The sequence below is a fragment of the Passer domesticus genome, chromosome 5 (genome assembly GCF_036417665.1).
Source record: "Passer domesticus isolate bPasDom1 chromosome 5, bPasDom1.hap1, whole genome shotgun sequence".
In the NCBI taxonomy this organism is placed as follows: domain Eukaryota; kingdom Metazoa; phylum Chordata; class Aves; order Passeriformes; family Passeridae; genus Passer; species Passer domesticus.
The window spans coordinates 17,285,740-17,309,985 of record NC_087478.1 but is presented as its reverse complement, the minus strand read 5'-3'; the positions used below and the strand labels follow the sequence as shown (position 1 = coordinate 17,309,985).

Below are 24,246 nucleotides of genomic sequence, written 5' to 3'. Positions count from 1 at the left end.
TCATTTGTCTGGTTTCATTTATTTCCACTAAAATATCAATTCTGAAAATCAATTTCTATTTTAAACACTAGTCACTGTATCTAAGAGCTTTTATGTGGGAAAATATGTGGTGACTCCTGCTAGCAGTAGAAACAAGTATTCTAGAAAATCGTTCATGACTTGTCAGCACAAGATACATCAATAGCAATGGAAGAATGAGAGTTTGAAGAAGTTTGATAAAGTTTAGCATTTCTTAACAGGTCCTCATAAGAAAGCTGGCTCTGTGAAGAAGAAAGAACATTTTGTCCTGCTGTTATTGCCATCCTCTAAAAAGTTTTATTTTTTTCTTAGAATTGGTACTTTTTAGGTAAAATAAAGGGAAAAAAATCATTTGGAAAAAAGAAGAGATTGAGACAATATGCATTCGTCATGTTGCATTTTATAATTTTCTCTGTTGATGTATTCTGCTCTTGCTGTGGGCATACAGCAGCACTTATTCCCTGAATAAGAGGCCGTCCAAATTCCAATTATGACTACATAACCAAACCTCACATAATCAAAACCAACTTTTTTTTTCCCCTGCCTGTTATTTTCCTTGAATTCTGGCCAAAATTGCAGCTGCCTGTCCTTACAAAGTTTACATTAATTCTTGGATTTGTTTGAACTGATATGTGTTATGCTCCACAGTCCAAAGCCTGGAGTTATTTCACCATTCTGGACACTTCACACTGGAGTTTTTGAGTGGTTCTCCCACTTCTGTGGTGATACAAATTTCACAGAAACATTAGAAAGCACAAAATCACTATGATCCCTGTGTTCACTAGAGATGTTTGGTTTGCACCAGATACCACTGAGTTCATCCAAAGCCCAGGCTGCCACAGGCTTGTCAGGTTCTCCAGGGCAAGTCAGCTAACCTACAGATGCCTTGAATAACAAAGACTATGGGTGGCCACTTAGCCCACTAAATTTCCTAACTAAGGTCAATGTTTTTAATTCCTGTCTGGCCGTCAAATTTAATGAGAGGCACCAGAGAGATTCCACCCTCTGCATTAAAGGATGTGCTCTCCTACCTCACACTGGGATAACACTGCCCAGGCCAGTTTATTAAGTACAGACCTGCCCAGAGGATAAAGCTCAATGAAGAAAACGATCCAAAAATCACACTAATAATTTACAGGAAAGCTACATCTAGAACTCAGGAATCTCATCCCTCTCTGCACTCCACCATGGATTTGTTTATGGATATGTTATCTGAACTTCCTACACTTTAAAAAAGGTACTTCAAAGGTGGATCTGGAGAAACTCAGAGCAATCTTTGTTGAAATCTTGCAGGATGCAACTGACTGATGCCTTGATGTGCTGCCATTGCACTCATCAGTCATCTGTCCTTGCTGACAGGTGTCAGTCAAAAAGCTTTGGAGACATGTTCCACAGCTCTTCCTGTGGAAGAACTAAAGTAAAATGTCAGTGTGCTACTGGAATGATTTTGGTGGCAAGGGCCTGTTCATTCCACTTCACTGGTCCCACCTTTACCATATATTCTGGACTATCCTGGTTTTCAGAAGGTTCTGTATTTTGTTCTATGTGTCATCACATCTATTTTTTCATATAGTCTTATTGAGTTTTTAAAAAAAAAGTATTGTTGAAGCTCACCTAGCTTGGATGCTTTGGTAAAAATCTTCTGCTTGCTGCTTATTCATAGAGGATGGCAAGATTTAAAGAAGTGATATTAGCAACAACAAAACTCACTGTTTCCCACAACTTCTTATTTTAACAAATTCCCATAATCTCTTCCTTCAACCTGCTACTAGGAATTGTAAAGGGTTTAAGGCTTTCCTGTATTTTCTTAAATACAGGCTTTGCTGTATTTCTTTAAACACAGTTGTCATGATTAGTTTGCAAAATTATGATTTTTCTCCTCCTTCTTTATATTTGTAAATACAAGGACTCAAGAAGTGTTGCCTGCCCATTTTTTAACTGGTAACCTCAGAAGGCCATGATCCTGTGATAAAATCCCTGTCTATTCCAAAGAACAGTGAAACCTTTTGTCACAGCATGAGTATTTCCTGGAACCATTTTTAAGTTCAGAAATAAACAAATTTCCCATGAAAGTTTATTCAACTGCTATTCAAAGAACATTAACTCATATCATGCTTCTTTCCAGTACTGTGCTTCTAACTCATATAAACACTGTGTTCTTACTTCATATTGAGGGAAGTCCAAATATTATTACAATACAGAATGCAGGCCAATATGGAGCATGTACCTCCACTGGTGATGCTTTCCCTGGTAAATATCAGACTATTTTCAGAGTAATAGCAGCTAACTCTTTACAAGTACTACATATTCTTGTTTATAGAATTCTATGAAAGCTGGCAGGTTTTTAAATTGCTGTTAATGGACACATAAGTTTACAGGATTTGAAACACATGCTCTGATATAGCTAAATTCAACAACCATGGATGTTTTCCCGTGGAAATGTGAGATGTAGAACAGGGGTCAGCATCTTTTCAAGTGCAGTGTGCCAGACTACTTTTTTTCTCCAACTAGAGGCTAAGTGCACTTGAAGGAGCTCAGAGGCAGCTAGAAAATATTGCATCTGAAGGGATGACCTCTCCCCCAATTCTGTCACTTTATGTTGTTGACCCTTGCCTTAGATGGAAACATTTCAGCCATACGCAGGCCTCTGTCTCTGCAGTACCTTGGATCCTCGAGGTTGATGCTGAGCCCTTTCCTATTAAAATTTAAATCCATCAGTTACAGACTAAGAGTATTCATAACCTTAAAATGAAACAAGTAACAGAAGACTAACGTCACCTTTCTTCAGGTAACCAGAATGGTAACTGTCTGGTCTATACATATTCCAGCACCTAATTTCCTATTTGCTAATCTCTTATTTTTTCCAACCACGAAATCATAAAAATGAAATGAAAGGAGAAGTACACTAGACTGTGACCATCACAAAACCATACATTTTTTGCTGACCCTGTACATTTCCACAAGGTTTTGGGAAGAAATGGGTAGAATTTAATTGACTTTAGTGTAAGGTGTAAGGTCTTGTACAAAACATTGCTATACTGCCCCTAATGAGTCAACAGCTTTCATCAACTCGTTCGGCTCATGTGGTGCCAGGTTGCAGATTGGTCATAAAAGTGGTTCCATTAGTTTCAGTCCTCTGACAATCCTGGAGCTCCAGATGCACCAGCAAGAATTCTGAAAAGGTCCCAGGTGTTTCTTGCTGCCTCATTGCTATGCTTCTGATCTGCAGAAAACATACAGCTGTAGACAGCAGGAGTAACTGCTGGCAGAGAAGAAGACTGAAGAACAGCAAGGGAGCAACAGTTGTGCTTTAATAATCTCTGTTTCTACACATGAGTAATGACATAAATAGATTTGATTTTTAGAGAAAGATTATGAGCCTTTAAAAATATAGAAGTAATTCTTATAAGTAAGGTTTTCATCACTCTGTCATGTTAAAAGTGCGTTTGTGCCTTGTACCTTGACTATCATATCACACAAGAGATATATGTTATATATGAAAGACTATTTTTCTTCTTGACATATTATTTTTCAAAGAAAAGATAAAACTCTGTTCCTCTATTTTCTGAATAGACTAGAAATCCATGATGTAATTTTGTACTTTAACTTGTAGTAACATTGTGTACAAATCTGTAATCCACAAGCCTACAAAGTTTTAAGCTTCCTACATGATGCTAGTAAATTCATTCAATTAAAGGCAGCAGAACTGTTGATTTGATGAAAATGGAGTGTAAATGTAAGAATTAATAGAAAAATGGGATCTAGCTGAGATGGAGGAATGGACTGACAGTGCCTTATGAAACTCAAAAATGACAAGCCTGAATTGTTGCCCTTTGGAAGAAAGATCCTCTTGGAGTGACACCATCTGGGGACTGAGACCTGGAGAGCAACTCTGTGTAAAAAAGCCCGGGGGTTGAGTGGGCAGGGAGATGAATGTGAGCCAGCAGTGCCCTGGCAGCAGAGATGACCAGCAGCCTTCTTGGATGCATTAGAAGGAGCAGAGCCACTAGATGAAGGACTCACAGCAGTGCATGGAAAGAGGGTGATAAACAGTAGGTGTAAGGTGGAACACAGCAAATTCAGCCTGAACACACAGATGAACATTTTGCCTGTGAAACAGCTGCCAAAAGAGGACATGCAGTCTACATCTTTATGGGCTCTCAAAAGTGGGTAAGGCAACTACTCAGCTCTCACAGCAACCCTGCCTCACCACTGGTTTGGATGAGAAACAAGCTGGAGTGCCTTCAAGCCTGAATTTCCCTGGTTTTAAGACTGTATTATACTGACAAGATCTTGGTTTGCTGTGCTTTTGGAAAAACAGCAGTGTAGGTTTATTCAACAAAGTATGTGGCCTATTCAACACGTTTACTTAAATACAATGAGGCCCATAATTAAGAGCTCACATTTTCAGCCCCTCCCCTCAGTGCAGTAACTCTGAGGCAGTAACCTCCTGAGGCATCCCATGAAACCTATTCTTGGAAGCTTAAGAGTACCCTCTGCTGGCTTAACACTGAAGTTGTGAAAATCTGCAGCACAATATAGTGAAATGGCGTGGCAGAGAGAAACTCCTTTTCGAGCAGCACAGCTGTGCATCTCTGCACGGGACAAACAGCTGTGCTGTGGCATTTATCACCACAAAGGGAATGCCTGAAGCAACATTGCACCGCAGGCCACCGCAGAGCTCTTTCCCAAACAACTGGAATTCCAGAGCTGTCCCATTAGAATGACTGTCTTGTCAAATAGCCTGTAAAGCACCATCTGTGTGAAGTGCTTTAGCCTAAACCAAAACTTATTCTAGGGACACTCTGTTTGTTTTGAACATGAACAGTGTGCAATGAATTGATAACAGAATTATGTTCCAAAAGACAAAACAGCTCGTGTCTTAATGACTCATCTTTTCTCCCTTGCAAGCTCATGGGAAGAGTTTACCCAGCTTCTACAGCTCACACTGCAATAAAATTTCTGGTTGCAGAAGGTAAGAAGGTAAGAAGAATTGATTTTAATCACTGCATAGCCTATGATGCATAACGAAAAAAGAAATTAAAAGTTATTAAGTTCTTCAAGGGGCAGTTGTTTATCTATGGCACACAGGTCTATATATACCTACCTATAAAAGTGTTCCTTTATAAATATAAGCATTTTGATGTGTAGATGAGTAAATGAAAAAAATGGAGTAGAGACAATTCTTTATTTCCTAACCTAAATACTAAGAAGCTGCTGCTTCAGTCCAGGTTCTTGGCCACATTATTAAAGAGCTTCAAGAGATTGCCACTGAAGGTGGATAACACACCATTCCTTTCTGGTGGTAGCTTCTGGTCTTCTTTGCTTTAGTGATTGAAAATGTGACACTGCTTATTTCAAAATAAGAAGAAACAAAAAAAAAAAAACCCAAACAAAACAAACCAAACAAAAAAACCCCATAAGTAAACAAACAAAAACAACCAAAAAAACCAAACAAAAAAAAAATAAACCAAAAAAAATTGAAAACCAACTAAATGGCTGCATATTTTTTATGCTAAAGGTCAAAGATGAGTCTCAGTTCCCTGAACAGGTTCCTCTTCCACCTTTTGCACAGCAAAAATCTTATACAGACCTACCTTTTGTGTCTGCGCATTACCTCAAACAAATGAGGCATAATCACAGCTGCATGTGGGAGAGTTCTTGTTTATTGTGCTGGTCATTAAAAAGGATTACTATAAAATTATAATATATTCTGATAGATAAAATAATGTGGAATAATGAAAATACATTACCTCAGCAATTTTTAAATTAGATACTGCATTTCCAAACGGCACAGAGAGAATAATTCCACACTGGCAAGGAAGAGTAAGATGACCCACAAGGTCTCACTTGTTAGAATACTGACTAATTTATTCACACATCCCTTTTTTGAGCAGCCATTTTTATCCATCAAGAAAAAACAAAAAGCAAAACAAAACAAAAACCCCCCAAAGAACAAAAAAAACCAAGAAAACAAAACAAAAACCCCCGAATAAGTAGGACATTTTATTTCTCAGTTTTAAAGTATGTATTTGTTCTTCCTCCCTGTCATTAAAAAAACAAAAATAAATAAAACTTTTTAAACTAAGAAATACTAAAGAAAATCAATGTTTTTTGGTTTTTAATTACAGAGAGTTTCTTACAGGTACTCAGAATAGGAAAGAATAACAGGAACTGGACCAAATTCCTAGAACCCACTGAAAAAATCAGTGTGAACTAGACCTCATTTTATTTAAGGAGCTTTTTCTTTTTTCCTCAAGGAAGATAAATTTGCCTAGTCCAAGTATGACATCTATCAAAACTCCCCCAGAGATAGAGAAAGATTTATGAAGTTACTGAGTACATCATCTACCAAAATGATACACTATGAGGACATCACAATTTGCAAAACATGAAGCACCACTACCAAAGTATCCATAATTTCTCAATATGCTTAAAAACACTGACATAGCAGCCCCAATAAGTATTTAAAGATCCAACTGTCATCTTTTTTTCTTCCCTTATGGATTTTTTGTGCACTGTAAATACAGAACTCAGCAACAGAAATACATTCTTCTAGCTGCACAACTTTCCAGCTACTGCTCATACAGTTTCTGCACTGGTGGATGCAGTGCTAGATGTGAATCCTACACATCAAACACTGTGATGCAAACTGGGGGACAAGTGAGGATTAGGGCATATGCCTAACATAAAAAAGATGACCCTTAGTCCCAAAGAGCCTACAGTCACCCCATCAACTAAGACTGAATAAGAAGGGCTGGATTCAATAAAAAAAACACCATTAAGTACAGACAATATTTTTACCTCAGCAGTAGAACAAGAAATGTAACCAAGTACTATTTTGCCCTGAAAGCAGTAGCAGGACCATAACCCTTTATATCAGAAGGGTAGACCTGGGCAGTTCAGGCACAGCATGAGAAGAAAGCTAAGGCAGACAGCCCTAGACAGGAGGGTCCAAGGCTGTTGGTTGATTTTCAGTGATCACGTTCTCCAATCCTGATGTGTGGGAAATCAAGCAAAGGTGGCAGGAAGCTGAGAAGCTGACAAGAATGAACAATGAGCTCCTGACTAAAGTCATTAAAAGGAACACACAAGGTGGAAACAGTGGCAAGTGACCCAGAAGGAATACAGAGCCACTGTCTTAGCATGAAGGAATGGAATCAAGAAAGCCAAAGCCTTCTTGGAGAAGAGCTGGCAAGGGATTTGAAGAGTACTAAGGGCTGCTATAGGCATGTCTACAGCAAATGAAACCATGAAATTAGACAAGGTGTGAAGTTGCTGAAAGGGATGAGAAAAATTCCATTTTGATGCAAGGAAGGCAAAAAAAAAAAAAAAAAAAAAAGCACAGGCAGTTGCTTTGAATAACCTCAGAAAATTCCTTTCAGAACAGATAAAATACAATCTTAGGCAACAATCCATAGCAGTCTGACAGACAGGACAGGGAGGGGTATCAGGAGGTCAGCTAGGACCATTATGGACAACTGTCCTTTATATTATTGCTACATATGATCCAGGACTTCTTGGATTTTTTAAAGCTTTTATTTTGTTGCTGAGGGTTTTGTTGTTTATATTTCTCTCAACACTTTTTTTTTTTTTTGGTTAGTCACTTGTTAAGGCAAATTTGAATTATTTGTGTGCCTAAATTTGTGCAGTATTAAGAATGATCTGAAAGTAACCTGAAGGGCAGGGTGCACCCTGTTCATCAGGGAGAATTGTGTCCATATATCCACATAGTGCCATATACACCAAGAACTTTATGCTAGGAGTATGATTTGGTGATTTTCACAATTCTTGGTGTTTTTGCAAGTTGCAAATGTCATTGTTTGACACTTAACTGACAATTGCCTGACTGAATAGTACCTCTCCCATAGACGTTAGGATGATGTATGATCAGTCCTCATCCTCCATAACAAGTCCTGTGTTTGTACAGTATATCCTATATATTTTACAGTCACATGTCCTGATCTTGTATATAACTTACAGACTTTGGCACCTTTCCTGAGAAAGAAGATTATGATTTGAACCCTTTCAGGTGATCACTGACTCCCTGAATTACCTAAATCATCAAGGTGTTCTGCAAAAGAGAATTCATTTGCCCTATTTAAGAATGGATAGTGTTACACTTTGAAGAGAAACTCAGTGTCTATTACAGAAATGTTAGGAATTCACATAAAAGAAAATATTCAGTATTATGTACTAATGTTTAGCTGAAAACATTTCAGCACATACATTGACTTCCAAGTTTAGGCACTGCAGGATTATCATATGGATGCTGCGTACTTGAGACTGCTTTCCTGGTCTTATTTAGAGCCTTAATTGAAACATGAAGGTCTCTAAGTTTGCTTGCTCCTGGAAAGTATTTCTGGACCTTCTGTGGAGTCCAGCTATCACATATAAGAAATCTTGTCCTTTCAAGTGCTTAGATACATTGTTGAGTACTATTTCCTATGTCAAAAAAAAAAAAACCCACTTAATTTTAGGTCAAGAAACTCCAAAGTAGTAGCAAAACAATCTAGGAAAAGGGATGCTGCTTCCAGTTTGATACCACAGTATGAAGTTTACAAAATAAATCTTAGGTCTGGGTCTAGAAGTTTACCTTGGTACGAATGACCAAAGTACCTAGCCAACACTTCACTGAGGCACAAATCTTGTTTCTTGGATTATCTCAAATCACTTCTGAAGTATTTACCAACATACTTGCATAGTTGGACATGAGCTCTCTACTTCCAGACAACCCTAAGTCCTAACTCTTGTACCACATAACCAGATGTCCTTACAATGCAATAAAACATTTAATGGAAACAGCTTTCTTTTAGCACCAAAATGTTAGCATTGGTAGAAAGCATTGTAGCTTTCTAGCACAGTAGAAAGCATTGGTAGTCTGGACTGGCTTAGTTAACAAAATGCACTTTACCTGCATGGCCAGTTTCTGATAATCAGGTGAAATCCCACTCTTCCACCCCTTCCATTCTGATTATAAAGGGCAAAACCCAAGACAACTCAGAATCCAATCCCCACTGTATTCAAGGCAGAGAGGGGAAAAAAGATTAAGTTTAGTAAAAAAAAAATGTTTCAACTTTAAAATGGAGCAGTAGTTACAGTTTGAAGAAGTAAAATAAAAATACATAACAAAACAAGGGAACTAACTCTTTCAAAACTCAGCATCAAAAGGGCAGAAGACAGCAGCATAGTACTAAATATTTGTCACATACATACCTTGGCCTATATTCCTTCAGTGAAAACTCTAAATATTTGAATTCACCTTTCTGGACCCCACAATAATTTAATGCAGAGCAATATGTGCCTATATTTGGTGGCAGGAGAATGGGAGAATTAAGGAAAATAGAATATTAGTGACTCCTAATACCCAGGTACTACATCTGTATGTTTTGTAGGGAACAACACTCTGATTAATGGTTCTACTCTGGTAATGAAAAGCTGAAAGCATTTTTCTACAGAACTGAAAACCAGTCTGGCTGTATAAGACTACTCATTACTTTTGCAGGTCAGGCAAGGAAGAATTTCTCCTCTTTATCACCACCGAAAAACAAAATTTTGAAATTTTTGGTTTTTATCTCTTCATCTCAGAGTCGGGCTTAACAAAGACAATTTAGTTAAGGCTTTCTGTCCAAAGCTTTGGCAGGTGGGAAGCAAATGCTTCCACAATGTAGTTAAGAACCTCATTAAGTATCCCCCAGAGTCCCAAGTTGAAAGGTACTTAAGAGTAGCAAGTCCTTCATAGGGAAGCATTATTTCAGGCTTAGAACTGTAATAGAAGAGTTTGTACTGGACTGACAATTCCTTTGAGTGTGAGCTGATGGCAGTTTCTAAACCAACATTTCCTGTTATGATTAACGACCATTCATACCACAACCTGCAACACCTGGGAGTTACATGTGAGTAACAGACAAGCTTTACTCCTGCAGGATCCTTAGGGGCTAATACTACTGTAACAGGCTACACCTGTACTAAAAAACCCTAACGATCCTGGAGTTGTATTCCATGTGCTTCCCAAACTGCCTAAATTTTCCTCCCTTTGATTTAGTACTCATTTTACACAATGCCTACCCTTCAACTTGCATGATTTGTGGCAAATAGGCCCACCTTTGACAATTACAGCTGAGAAAGCACTTAAGATTTCACTCTGATTGGCAAGTTAAGAAACATCTAGATAGAACAGTTAAAAGAAAACTCTTACAGATACCTTAATACCACTAGGTATTTAAACTACCATGCACAAGATCAGCTTAGACAGCTTTTAACATAAGAATCCATAATAATCAGATTTTGCACAATATTCACCTAGGTGTCTATCACACATACAAATCCTCCATGCACTGTTCACAAACTGAACTGAGATTTAGCTTGAATACAAGTCTTCAGAAATATATAGAAGATGTCTGATCTTTACTGCTCAACAGAATAGGTCAATCCTATAAATAGCCTTTTTGTGTCCCCTTACCTCAAAATTTGTAACTTCTTCATAGTCAAACCTAACCTGTGCTCTTAGCTGTATTCTACAACCCCTTGTGTCCACTATCACAATGTATTCTAAACTTTACTCAATTCCACCAGAGACTGTATCTGGATGGTCCTTATTTTATTTACAGCTGTGACAGTCCTATAGGATATGTCCATTTTAGCTCTTATACTTGCCTTTAAGCTTAGAGACAACATATAGGAAGTTGTTATCTATGCTGTTCTTATAAGCTTTCCCTCTGAAATGGCACAAGAGACAAAACGAAAAATTGATTGTAGTATGCTTGCTCTGCAGTAGGCAGAAAGCAATTACACAGAGCAGTAGGTTGTAGTGAAAGTCCTTATTCATCAATTATAGAGAGCACTCATAACAACTAAGAGCCATTGCAGGCACGTTAGCCAAACCTACTTTTCATCACCTTCTAAACTGTTTACACAGTTGATACAAGTATCTGTCAGAAAGACCTGTTTACCTGCCTTTGAAAAGTTAAGTTGACATCATTCTTCCTTTAGAGGAAAGTGTGTGTGAGAGAGAGGATGTTGTTGGGTTGGGGTTTTTATTTCATGTATATTCCAATATAACTGAGTGCTTGAATTCAGTGCTGAACTGAAATACAGTTTACAGTGTCCTAGGGTTTTGGTTTTTTGAAGGTTGTTTGTGGTCCTTTTGTGGTTTTGGTGTTTTTTCACTGACTTAAAAGAAAAACAGGCATGACAACACATGAAGGTATTAGCATCTTAAAAATTTTAAGGCACATTCCAACAAAATACACTTTTATTGAATGCAATATTAGGCATTCTATTTTGTTTAAAGGAACAGTGCTTCCCTCCCCACCACAGAGATTCCCTTTGACAATTTCCAAAAGCTGTATTTCAATTACGGAAATATTTCTCATGATTAGAAACCACAAACTTCAGTCTAAATTTTCCTTGAATTATGAAGTGCAACTAAATTCTTCCAGAAGATAACAGTTTTCAGTAGGCACTAGAATGAAAAGCCTGCAAGTTGTTTACAGTTGCTGGGTACAGTGTTATACTAATTCAAATTTTATACTAACCCATCTAGAACGTTGTTTTTGAAGAATTATATAAAAAGTGGGATTTAAGAATAAAGAAATGCAGCTTAAAGAGCAGGTTGTCACCATTTAAAAAAAAAAAAGTCTTAATGGCAACCTGCATATTTCATACCACTTCCACAGTATGTCAGCTAGCAGAGGCTTAGTCCAATAATTTAAAACTTTAGATAGGAATGTCTTTTGGTTCTGAATGCAGATCATAAGTCAACATGTTCAGTATGTGAAGGCTCAGTTGTTACACTCTCTACTTCTTCTCCTGTGAAGTTAAATAGCACAGTTAGAATACAAATCTACTATCAATTATACATATACAATTAATTATATATATAACTGTGATTTTTGAAATAAGGATTTTTTTAAAAGACAAACCCAAATCAACATATTTATCAAGACCAGAGAAACAATTAAGCCACATATAACACCTACTTGCACCATTCTCCCAACCTAAGCTTGTATTTATTTTTTTTACTACAGGCAAACAAAATTTTTCAAATAAATTGGTATTATACTATTAGTGGAAGGAAAAAAAAAATCAGCACAGGCACTTCTATTCTAGGCTTTTGTTTTCAGCTATTCACAGTGAATTTCCTTCTTTCCACACAACCTGTCAGTAGCAGTTTCGGTGTTTGAAAAAGTAGGGCAAGTCTTATTCAGAATTGTTTTTATAGTACAAACTGCTCAGATCAGATGTTAAAACATCCTTTTAAAAAGCAGAGCAATTTCATTATATTGTGAAAAGCATCATCTAAACAAACAAAAAAAAAAACTAAGCCAATTTATCAACCTTTTATTTTACTTTTAGTCTCAAGATATCAGACCACATTAACAAAGATAGTAACTGATACCCTGCATATCTGTATCAGAGAAGTACATAACTGGTTCTATAGGACTATTAACAGAGAGCACTGAGAGTAAAAGGAATGAACTGAGTGGCCTTGAGCAGCAATACAACATCCACCATTACAACTTTTTAGTACAAGATGAAGAAGTCAGTGTTGGACATGGAAATGGGAGGACAAAAAAATCACCCACACAAGCTAAGAAGCAAAAAGAAGAGGCGTGAAATTAGGTGTCTCTCATCTATTCTCCTACAGCTGTTATTGCAAAATAATCGAGTTTTTCTCTTTGGAATTGTAAAAGAGACCTAGATGGAGTAATGGAACATTTAATGAATGTAGTTCTGTCCATATGGGTCAGCACATCCTAGAAAAAATGATAGTTTAATTTTTTGACTGAAGTCATAATTTAAGTGAAGCTGAACAGTTCCCTATGACTGACAGGTATGGATGTCTTCCCCATTTTCATCTTAACACCAGCTCTGGCACTTACATGATTACAAAATAAACAAATTCAGCTTTTTCATCCAGCAAAAAGAATTTGTAATTATTTTTTCAATTTGTAATTTTCAGAGATTTCAATGAGCTGAAGATTGCATGCAATCAGATAAACCCTTAAGTCACTACAATTAATGATAAAGGAAAGAACTGGGGAGGACAAGCTCATTTTTATGACAGCAGAAATTTGCTAACTCATTTTATGTAACAAAGCAAATCCTTAAATGACAAAAAAACCACAATCTCGAGTTAAGCAAAAATGCAGCAAGACGAGAACAGAATGTTTAAAAACATAAACTATGTTTAAGCAAAAAACCACCCATCAGTGTGGCCTCCACTATAAACTATTGATACAGATCACAGCTGTGTGAAGATGAGAAATACTGTGGAGGGATTTACAAGTAACTAGACCCTTAGACTTACATAAAACTCCAAGTTGTTGATACAGCATATTTTTTTTAATTGTCCCTGAAAAGCTACTTACCTGGTTTTACAGTTTGAACACATGTTCCATCCTTCTCTTCAAACCCTTCTGAACATACACACTTGTAACTACCTGACGTATTAACACAGTCTTGGTTCTCTTTCGTGCAGACCTTTTCAGGAAGGTTACATTCATCTATATCTAGAGACAGCACAGGGAAAGAAAAAGTCCACTGCTGTTATTTTGTTATAAACCTTATTTGTGCTCAGTCATATAAACAAAATTCTATTCAAATATGAAAAACACTGAGGAGCAGAATGCTGCTGCAACAGATGTAACATCTGTTAAAATAATCTAATTCTTCATGATTTGGACTATTTCAAAGTTATTCATATAACACTGAGTACTGTTGCTTTTTAATGTTTTGCAAGTCCCTGTATGGAGAAATGTATTAAGTAGTTATGTTTGTCACAATTAGGCAATTCATCTTAACCTACAGAACATTTCCTCCACAGTCATTTTCTATTTATGCCATCAAAGTATAGCCAAAGGGAACAGAGCTTGTAAATACCACAACATCACAGTTAATAGCTACTTCAGATTATGCATATGTCTTGTTCTTTCCCACAGAGGAAGTCTAATTTCACGTTATAATTCCCTAAGAAGGAATATCATTTGAACTTGGACATTGATGGATTATCACAATGCCTGCCTTTCTGCTACAAAATGAACAGAAACACAGATCTGATGAAGTGGTAAGTAACTGACAAAAGACTCATGTAGCTGTTTCCTGAAGCTACTATAAAATACCTTGTTCCTTCGTACCAGTGATTCACTTTAAGTCTTGTCAAGCATATCAGCTCAGAAATATAAAGTAATTTATTGAGAATGTCTTTGCACCTAATATCAGAATGACTGGGTTCACTTTGACAGTCATGAAAGCTGAAGCACACAAATGTGAATGCACTTATGAGCTCCTCAGCATGGCTAACCAAGAGTGAGCTAACCAGCATTCTACCAGCTGCTGCTAAATCCACCAACCTGTACACTTCTCATCTTCCTTCACGTATCCAGATGCGCAGGTCTTACATTTTTCAGAACCTTCTCCTGTGCAACCTACACAGCTGGCATCACATGCTAAAGATAAAATATTTTATGCATAAAAAAATCATGTATCTGAGGTTTAAAATACTACCCTTAAAGTCAGACAGCTTACCCACACAAGGAATCATAGAATGGCTTGGACTGGAAGTTGATCTTAAAGATCATCTAGCTCCAACCCCCCCTGCTTTAGGTTGGATGTCTTTCACTGGACCAGGTAGCTCAGAGTTCCATCCAACTGGTCTTTGAACCCATTCAGGGACACGGCATTCATAACTTCTCAGGTCCAGTGCCTCAACACCCTCATAGTAAAGATTTTCTTCCTAATATATAATCTAATCTATTTCTGCTTGAATCCACTCCCTCTTGTCTTGTCCACTACATGCCCTTGTAAGAAGTTCTTCTCCACCTTTGTTTTAGGTCTCTTTAGGTACTGAAGGGCTCTGTAGCCTTCCCTTGTTAAGAATGGACAATGCCAGCTCTCTCAGCCTGTCCTCATAGGGGAGGTGACCCTCTTGATCAAGATTTTCACAGCTGTCCTCTGGACCCACTCAGGCAGGTCCACGCCTGCTTTTGTTGGAGGCCCCAGAGCTGGAAGGTCTCACAAAAGCCAAGTGGAAATAACCAGAAATCTCTTGTTTTGCTCATATAATGGGTCTAAAGCCTCACCCTGTGCCCAGTGAGGATCAGACCACACTGTACCAAATACCTATCAGGCATTTTCTAAGCATTACCTCTGGCATTAGTTAAGGATTCTAGACAGTACAATGCAACAGAAGATTGAAAAGAAACCTTTGCATGAGAAAGATCCATCTGTGTTCAAACAATACTGGTGATCTTTGCAAGGAGAAGCAGCACATTCATCTAAATCTGAAAGATAAAAAGTGACAAGTTACTTAAAATAGTAGTTATGATTAAATAGACAGACTAATACTTGAATGCTATAAACTGACTGCATTGAGAATATTTGTTGCAATGAGTTTGGGGTCAGGTATGCAACATGGTAGACACAGAACTAGCATGGTAACAAACACTGTTTAGTTCAGCTTAAACCTGTATTAAAAAATCAAAACTGATCCTCATATCCTTTGTGATGACAATAAGAAATTTATCAGAAATTCAAAATAAACTTCCAGGATACCTGCAATCCCTGCCATTTCCAAGTCATGCATTTATGCAGATATCATAATAAACAAGCAGACACACTACTGTTCTGGAACACTATTTTCTCCTGTACTCCTACATTACCAAGTTACAGAGCTTTTTATATGACTAAAAAACTATACTACTGCACATACGTGCCCCTCTTAGTATTCTGCAGAAAGCAAATTGGAACAAACCAAGTCATGATTAAGATGAGTCAAGCTGGAAACCTATTCTACCGCAGAGTTAAAACACGCAAGTCTTATGACATTGAGGAAAGGGTGCCACAGTATTTCATTTAAAAATTCAAACAAAGGCTATTTCAGTCCCTCTCCTCCTGTCATTGCTGTCACACCTCCTCCTGTTGATGCACCCATCATTCCTACTGATTACTCAATTGATTTATAGTTGATTAGTGGCAATAATTATCTGGAAAAAACTCAGCCGTACAGAAGAGAGTACCAAAGCATCTTAAAAATGCCCTGGGAGTGCTCAGTAGCTGCCTAAGCAGGTATTGCAAGAGCTGTAATTCAAACACAGCTCTCACTTGCACTTTGAAAAGGAAGCAGTGTTCATAAAATTTCTAAGACACTGTTTCCGGGCATTATGTTAGAGGTCTTTAAAGGGTCAAATTCAACCACTTAAACAGAACATGTTACTCTCTCCGAGTGCATTCCTGCATTGGGAGTATTTTTAGTGTTTGCATTTTTCCTGAAATATTTCACACTTATCTCCTCGTAAACAAACTTAAATGCTAAGATAGAAACAGGTAAGAAATTAATGGAAGCACTGATCTTGATGTCTCCCGGTATTGCTGTCCAACAACAGGAAAAGTCAGCATGCATGGCTTTTAGTGAAGTGTTTGAACTCTACTAGGGCTGAGCATTTATGACAAAATTATGTGAAGGTAAATGTCCAATTAGTACAAAACACGTAGTAAAGTTTATATGAATCTTCTACTAATTGACAAATAGCTTAAGTCAAGAGCAGGACATTGTTTAGCATACAAATAAACACCAAGAAAACTCATGTCTAAAAAGAAACACCCCACTTGCTGCTCTATGAGTCCCATTAAACTAAAAAGACATACAGAACAGTATGATAAAGGTAACTATCGTCAGAAGGCAATCATTGGTGAGAAAATACTGCTTTCCTGCAACACAAAGTTAGGAAGAGAGAGACTAATAAAACTGTAGAAATCTAAAGTGACAGATAATTTCCATAAAATACAATAAAACTTGGAAGGGATGCCATCTAATCTTACTAGCCAGTGTAACTACAAAACCCATTCGAACTCTGCCAAGCATTACTCACCCACACAAGCTCCATCTTCATTTTTAATCCAGCCTTCTTTACAATCCTGGCAGTCCATGTTACTTGAACCAGTACATGTCTTACAGGCAGCATGGCAGGCTGAGAGGAGAAAACTTCAACCTGAGTTTTGTTGAAAGATCCCAAGACAAGTTTGGGCAAACAAACTCTCAGAGAAAACTTTATTTAGGATTCAGTGGAAGTCATCATTTTTTAGTAGCTTAAAACTCCCATTCACAAGACAGCACCTCCATAAGACCAAGATTTAATTTAGAAACATGCAGCTATCTGACCAAAACAACTGCAATATCCCAAAATACCACCAGAAACCAAACCTAGCAATTACAGTTATTTGCACCACTGAAAACACTGTCATGAAATTCTAGTGACTAGAAGTGGCAGGTCCAATTTCTAAAATATTTGGAAAGAGGAGATCAGGAAGGCAAATTTAGCTCAGTTCCTCAAGGCTGGGACATGAGTTTAAACATCAAACTCTGAACCTAATGAATCTACCCAATTAATCCTCACACAACTTACATTTGGAACTAGCTATGAGAGCAATGTATGAAGTGATTTAACTCTGAAGAATTCAGAAGGAACTATACTAGAAATCCAGCTGTACATGCATATTGTATACATATATATAACATGCATATATGACACAACCTATATAACATTTGTATGCTATATATTGTCATCTAAAACAAATCATAGAGAAGAATTACTACACAACCAGATTAAAAAAAACCAAATATAGATTATAATTTGTTAATAAAATCACAAATAAATACTATATTTGCTTTTTGGGTTTGTTTTTGGTTTGTTTTTTTTTTTTTTTTTTTTAGTATAGACAAGAATATACACTATTTAAAAATAATCTTATTAGACGCCAGGGGTCAGGATGCAGCTCTTGCAGAATTTCATCAAGGGTCTAAGAAGAATTGAAAATCTGACCAATGCAAAATTTTATTCCTATGACCTGACTTTGTTTCAAAATTAAACTTAGGCATATCTAACTAGAATCTAAGTAGTTTGCAGTACAGATCAGCTGCTTCCATTTCTTCCATTTAAGCTTATCTGAGATGTGAGGAAAACCTAGCTTTTAAAGCAGTCCAGTATGTAGTAATTTCAGCTCAAGATTTTAACAGTACTTTGGAAGCAGAGAAGCAAAGATTTTTATGAATTCTTCTTCTTAAAACAGAAAAAAAAACAATTTAAAAATCAAAGGCAGTGTGGAAAGATGACTTAGCAAAGAATTAGAATTCCACTAAAGTAACTGATGTGTCTTTTATGCTTAAAGCTGACCAAACTGTGTTTTGTTTCTACATTTGTTAGTTTCAAATGTTTCTAGTTTTGCTTGCAAAAACTGAAGAAGTAACACGAAGATATAAGCATGTGTTAAGACCTTGTTACCTGTACAAACAGAATGTGTCTCATTTCTCAAGGAACTGAAGTAACCACTAGAACAGTCCAAACAAAACTGTCCTGTGTACTCCTTCTTACAGCTACATGAGCCATCTCCACCTCGGGTACCATCACCATCACAGTGGCCATTTCCATGGCAAGGTCTTTCTGATCCACCATGACAAGCTAAAAAAGGATCAAAAATATTTAAAAATCAGAAAATAACTTTCTACTCTCAGACACAAGCACCTGAAGTCCCTCCATCTTTACAGAAAATAAAATAAAAATTAAATTGTCACACTAAAGCAGGATATAATTTCCAAGAGTCTTTTTCACCCTTGAGAGTAACTAAAAGTTTTGCAATAAGGCAATGCTTAATAACATATTCAAGTATAAGGAAAACTCAAAGCAATCTCTAGGGAAGTTCAGTTATCAATTTGATTTCAGGTAAAGACCATGGTTCAAAATTTTATTTATTTTCCTAGCTTCCTGGACTAAACTGGTATCTTTGTTTTTTCAGTATCTCTGAGAAGGCTCACATTACATTTGTAAAAATCTACCAGGTATCATTTAGATCAATATAGGGAATGGGGACTAAATTTTTACCAATATATTAAGCGGCCAAAATCGATCTCTTAATAAGGTGTGAAGTTTTAGAGATTTACAAATTTTACCAGCTTCAGAGGCCAAGATCTCTCATCACTTTTGCAAAGACCTTACTTTCACCTCCCACCTACTTTTACCCAATTTTTGTCATGGCCTCTTTAATTGATCCTCAGTTGCAAGTTTCTTCATTTAAAACCCAACAGCATTTGGGTTGTTTTACTCTTTACACTGATCAAGGATTCTTGTCTACATAGATTCTGCAAGGTCACCTAAACAACAGACTTCATGTTACAGAGAGCCTTTATGGATGGGCCAGGTGTGGATATTAGCATCAGATTGATTGTTTCTGCACATCTTGGTACCTTTGACAGCTCAGTACATTACTACATGCCCAGAAGACTTTTATTCAGGCAGAATATTCACAGGATAGCCACTCAGCTATGAGGCAGCAAGCAGGTACATACTACACAGCAGCCTGTGTCTCATGCAAAATGTCGTACATCATGTATTTGTCTGTGACAGTAAAGACTGAAACAAACAGGTAAAAAAACTGTATCTGCTACTGAATTTTACCAAGGCAATCGGGTCCATAAGTTCCAGCAGGGCAGCAAACTTCTATTGTTTCAATGCAAAACCACTTAAACAAATCTGGATACTTCTTCTTTCTGTATATGAAAAACATTTACAAACAAAAAGAACAAACATTCTTTAAAAGCCAGCTCACACAACTGACCCAACACAACACAGGAGAGAAACCTATTACACATGACAGATTAGAAACCTAATTCTTCTGAAGATTTCAGGAATCAATTTCTAGAAGAAGTTCTCCAATTTGAAAATGTACCTTCTAAAATACAATACTATTAACAAGCTCTACTCAAATTTTATAAATTACATTTAGGAAAAAAAGTGAAATAAGAGCAACAAATCAATTTTTCTTCATACATGCACACACACTTTTTTTAAACACCTAACTTTTAGGGAAGGTTTAGATACAGTTTAGACAGTCTTAATTATGTCTTTCTCTTATAGATACTTGCTGTATCTTTATCTCAAGTATACAGATGATTGGCTACTTGATGGTTGGGTTAAAATTTCTACTTTTTTTTTTAGCATTGATCGAGTATTATTTTAGAAGCCATTTTTAAAATGAAGAAGTTAGTTATGTGCTACTTGAGCACCAACATACAACCCCAATTAATTGAGTCCAGCTCCCTGCTCCTCACAGGACTTCCTACACTAAAGTATGAGAACAAGAGTGTCCTCCAGATGATTCGTGAACTCTGACAGGCTTGGTGCTGTGGGGAACCTGTTCCAGTGATCAACCACCCTTTATGCAACAACTTGTAAAAAATGCTTAAGGTATTGATGGGCAAAGAAATGTCTTTGGAAACTACCACAGAAACTGGATGACATTTGGATACTGCACGTTAAAGAAAGGAAGGCAATCAATCAATTGCATGCACTCAAAAGGTCTATTAAATACAGAAACTTTCCAAAATTCAATGTATTTTATTAATTGTTTTGATTATTTTAGGAAGTTTACTATGCCAAATTTTCTAGTTAAGACTAGTTCTGCAAATTTTAGCCAAATTAAAGACTCTGAATTGCATAGTTTACCTTTCTAGAAGGCATGTCCTATGAGGAGCACCTAAGGACTCTGTGCTTGTCTAGAAGGTGGTGGAGGGGGTGGCCTCATTGCCCTCTGCAGCTTCCTGAGGAGGGAAAGGGGAGAAGGAGGTGCCGATCTCTTGTATTTAATGACAGGACACAAGGGAAGGGCTCAAGGCTGCACCAGGAGAGGTTTAGACTGGACATCAAGAAACATTTCTTTACCAAGAGGGCAATCACTGGCACAGGTTTCCCAGAGAGGTGGTGGAGGCCCCAAACCTATCAGTGTTTTAGAAGTGCTTGGACAATGACCTTAACAACATGCTTTAACTTTTCATCAGCCCTGAAGCAGTCAGGCAGTGGGACTAAGTGATCATTTTACATTCCTTCCAACTGAAATATTCTATTTTCTGCTCTGCTATTGTACTCTATTCCCTTCACGATGTGTTAACATATGTACAATCCTGTATACTTAGGTAAAAGGATAAAGCAGTCATTTAGAAGAAAGTAGAGTATCAAAAAGTCTTATCCAGTTATGAAACATTATAATGGCAGTTCACCCTATTGAATTCTAGCTAATTAGGAGTGCTGACAGACTAAATTAGTGAAAAAATACTTAGAAGAAATGTGATTTGGAACTAAAAAACCCAAACATTAAGAAATGTAAATGTTACACTGCTATCCATGCACTAATTATATTTAAGACTGGTATACAAAAAGCTTAGCTATAACACAAATTCCAGTCTAGCTTAAATTGCAGGTAGAAAAGTCAGCTGCTACTCCACCATCTGCAAGAGAGTCAACATCTATTCTGATTAGCACCAATTATTATTTTGATTGCTAGGAGAACAAAATGTAGTTTCAGGGGAAAAAACCAAGCAAACAAAAACCCCACAAGAACTAAAGAGGCCTTGGCAGTTTTGTGACAAAGGAAAATGTAAGGGACTAAACTTCAAAATTTTCGAAAGTTAGTTTGCCTCAATATCCTACTGGTAACTAAGTAGACAATGTATAAGAAACAAGCGTAGATGCATTGGTGCAACACTGCTGGAATTGAAAATCAAAAAGAACAGCAGCACATGACACTAAAAGTTAGCCTGAAACCAGCTGTACCCAATGGCAACTCTTGAAAGACAATGAATAATTACTCATACTGCTATTGTTCAGGCACAAGATTTAACATTATTAAATGTTAAAATTTAATATCTAAGATATTTAACATTATTAAATGTTAAATTTAATATCTAAGAGGATGCTCTTAGATAATTTATTCACACAAAGATCTCCACCAAGAAAATATACTTACAATTTGAACCACCATTTCTCTATAAGTTCTTCATGTTCTTCTACCATGTTGTTACATTCAAAGTTACTACTGTCACACAGATTCTCTATGATCTCTACAAGACGAATTTCACTACAAGCAGAGAAGGAAAACAATAAATTTAATTTAAACTTTCCATACAACTCAAGACCTCACAGAGCAGCCAGACTTCAGTGAGAATATTTCATCAGTTTATGGGGTGCCCTGAATTAGTTTCAAAACATTAGAGTAAAGAACTAATAAACATTACTTCAGTCAAAAAAGAAACCCAAACCCAGAATAATGACCACAAGAACGTTATGACTTGCTCACATTTACTATATTTCTAGATTGCAGGTTTAATAGATTTTTAGCTTCCCAGAAAATTGGAGTGCAGTTCTTTAACCAACAATAAATTTAATGTATTTTTATTTGACACAAGCCTGTGAATCTCACAGCAACATCTCAGTGCTCCAACTAAGATAAAAAAGTGACTTTGAAATGCAGGACTTTTCTCCATGGTTAACCAGATATATGTACAGTAATTTGCCTTCTCTTTGGCACTGAAACAGTGACAACTCTAGGGAGAAGATACTGCTTTAATTCTAAATCAAGCGTTTCAGTACTCTGTACCTTTTATTACTAGCAATGAAGTATTTGCCATTATTTAGATCTATTATTTTAAGACTTAAATAGGTAAATAGATAAAAAAACAACTACTGTGACTAATAACAGAATTAACTTTTGTTGTTTCCAGAAACTGAAGGCAAATAGAGGCAATAATAAGGCGTTTTGAGTCTTTACTATAATCCTGAGATTACAATGTTATGTAACATCATTAAGAATTTAAGGTTTGGACAAGAGAAACCTTAGGTGCCAAGTTCGGTATTGAAGTTCCAAACAAACACTGGTATAGTGAAGTTACACACAGTGAACACAAAATGCAGATGAATGAGAAGTACAGACAGCTCACCTGGACTCATACTTTGACAGCGTCTTCTCTTCCCAAGCAGTGTTTCCACCACCAAAGTTTTTTTTAGCTGTATCTGCTAAACCCTATAAATAAAAAGCACCAGGAATTACATAGGGTTTGTTTCTAACAAAAATGAAGGCAATAACAAATGCTTACATAGGAATTATGAAAAGTGCCATGCATAAACTGCAGTAGAGCTCTCAAGCTGCTGATCAAATTCCTGAGTGAAAGCAACAGCTAATGACAACACAAGAAGTGAGAAAGTGTATGTCATAGCGCAACATGATTAAATTTTCCTAATGCATACACAAGGACGTTACAGTCTTGATTTACAAAAAAAATCCAAAAAACATGCATGTATGAAACTTTACATTCTTCTCCCTCAAGTTCTCAGGAAAGTTATTTATTTATTATCATTTGAACAGGACCCCTGCTTCATTCAGTTTTGATAACAGCGCGGGCTGCACCAAGTTGTAAGTGAAGCACACAACCTGTACAACAAGGCGATCAGCACAGCTGTCCCCAGGCACAGCCGATGCCACCAGACGACACCTGGCAGAAAAACCCACAGTTCAAGCGAGCTGGCGAGCCTGCAGCAGCCGATACGTGTAAGGAGAGCACAAAGCGCCGCTCACCAGGCGCAGCAGCCCCTCGCTGCCGGCGCAGAATTTACCGAGCCACAAGCAAGGCTGCTGCAAGCGGCAACAGACAGCGAGCGTTTGTGGATGAAGCTTTCCACCAGCACTTCCCACGGAGCTGGACACGCTGCAACGCAGCCAGCCTTTCCACACAACAAGCACCAAAACACCTTTGGCGGCGGAGACGGAGGAGCTCTGCCCCACACCCGCCTCAGCACTGGGACCGCTGCCGGAGCGGACCCGCCGCGGCTCCATCACCGGGCCGGGCGCCGCCCGGAACGCGGCTCCGGCGGAGGCGCTCCCGCAGCGCGGCCTCCGGGCACGGAGCCGGCCGGACCCGCGCTGCCCGGCCCGGGGCCGGCGGAGCCGCCCGCGCCGCGGCTCGACCCCGCCGGGAGCCCCCGCGAACCCCTGACCCACCACGGGCCGCCCGCCCGCACCCCGCGGCCCACCTGGTTGAACCTGTCCACGATGCCCCGGCAGGTGGAGCACGCCAAGCGCCGCCGCTCACCGGCGCCGCGAACAGGCGGCGACAGCAACAGGGCGGCACAGAGCAGCACGGCCAAGGCCACGCGAGACGGCCGCGGCGCGGGGCCCGGTCGCGGAGAGGGGCCGGGCCCCATGGCGAGGCCGCGGCACCCCCGGACGCGGAGCGGGGCCGCCCCAGCCGAGCCCCCTCAGCAGCGGCGGCCGCGCTGGCCCCGCCCCGGCCCCGCCGGCCCGCGAGCTCCATTCAGATTTCCGCGTCAGCCCCACGCGCGCACCGGCCGCGGGCGCTCGTTGGTCGAGGCGGCGGAGCGAAGGGACGTGGTCCAATCAGCGCCC

The 24,246-nt window shown here is 38.3% G+C and overlaps 1 protein-coding gene across 2 annotated transcripts; it reads right to left on the bottom strand.

Annotated features, from left to right (window-relative positions):
* Positions 1-11,254: 11,254 nt before the first annotated feature.
* CRELD2 (cysteine rich with EGF like domains 2) lies at positions 11,255-24,142 on the bottom strand. 2 transcript variants are annotated; one of them, XM_064422176.1, is made up of 10 exons: positions 23,874-24,140; positions 22,784-22,866; positions 21,814-21,924; positions 19,470-19,561; positions 18,300-18,476; positions 16,890-16,988; positions 15,225-15,302; positions 14,373-14,468; positions 13,392-13,532; positions 11,255-11,829 (listed from the first exon to the last, which is right to left on the bottom strand). In XM_064422176.1, exons 1-10 carry the CDS (start codon positions 24,042-24,044, stop codon positions 11,771-11,773), a joined length of 1,107 nt encoding a protein of 368 aa, XP_064278246.1. In that variant the 5' UTR covers positions 24,045-24,140; the 3' UTR covers positions 11,255-11,770. The 2 variants fall into 2 exon arrangements, with proteins under 2 accessions (XP_064278246.1, XP_064278247.1); XM_064422177.1 differs by lacking the exon at positions 14,373-14,468 and having other exon boundaries at positions 23,874-24,142.
* Positions 24,143-24,246: the final 104 nt, after the last annotated feature.

What these genes read in the sequence shown, in the direction of transcription:
- CRELD2 (XM_064422176.1), bottom strand. Translation starts at nt 24,044, where the DNA reads ATGGGGCCCGGCCCCTCTCCGCGACCGGGCCCCGCGCCGCGGCCGTCT. An exon ending in TGAAGATGGAGCTTGTGTGG is followed by an intron (nt 15,303 to 16,889) that starts GTGAGTAATGCT and finishes TTTATCTTTCAG; the next exon opens with ATTTAGATGAATGTGCTGCT. An exon ending in TGGATCTTTCTCATGCAAAG is followed by an intron (nt 14,469 to 15,224) that starts GTTTCTTTTCAA and finishes TTTTATCTTTAG; the next exon opens with CATGTGATGCCAGCTGTGTA.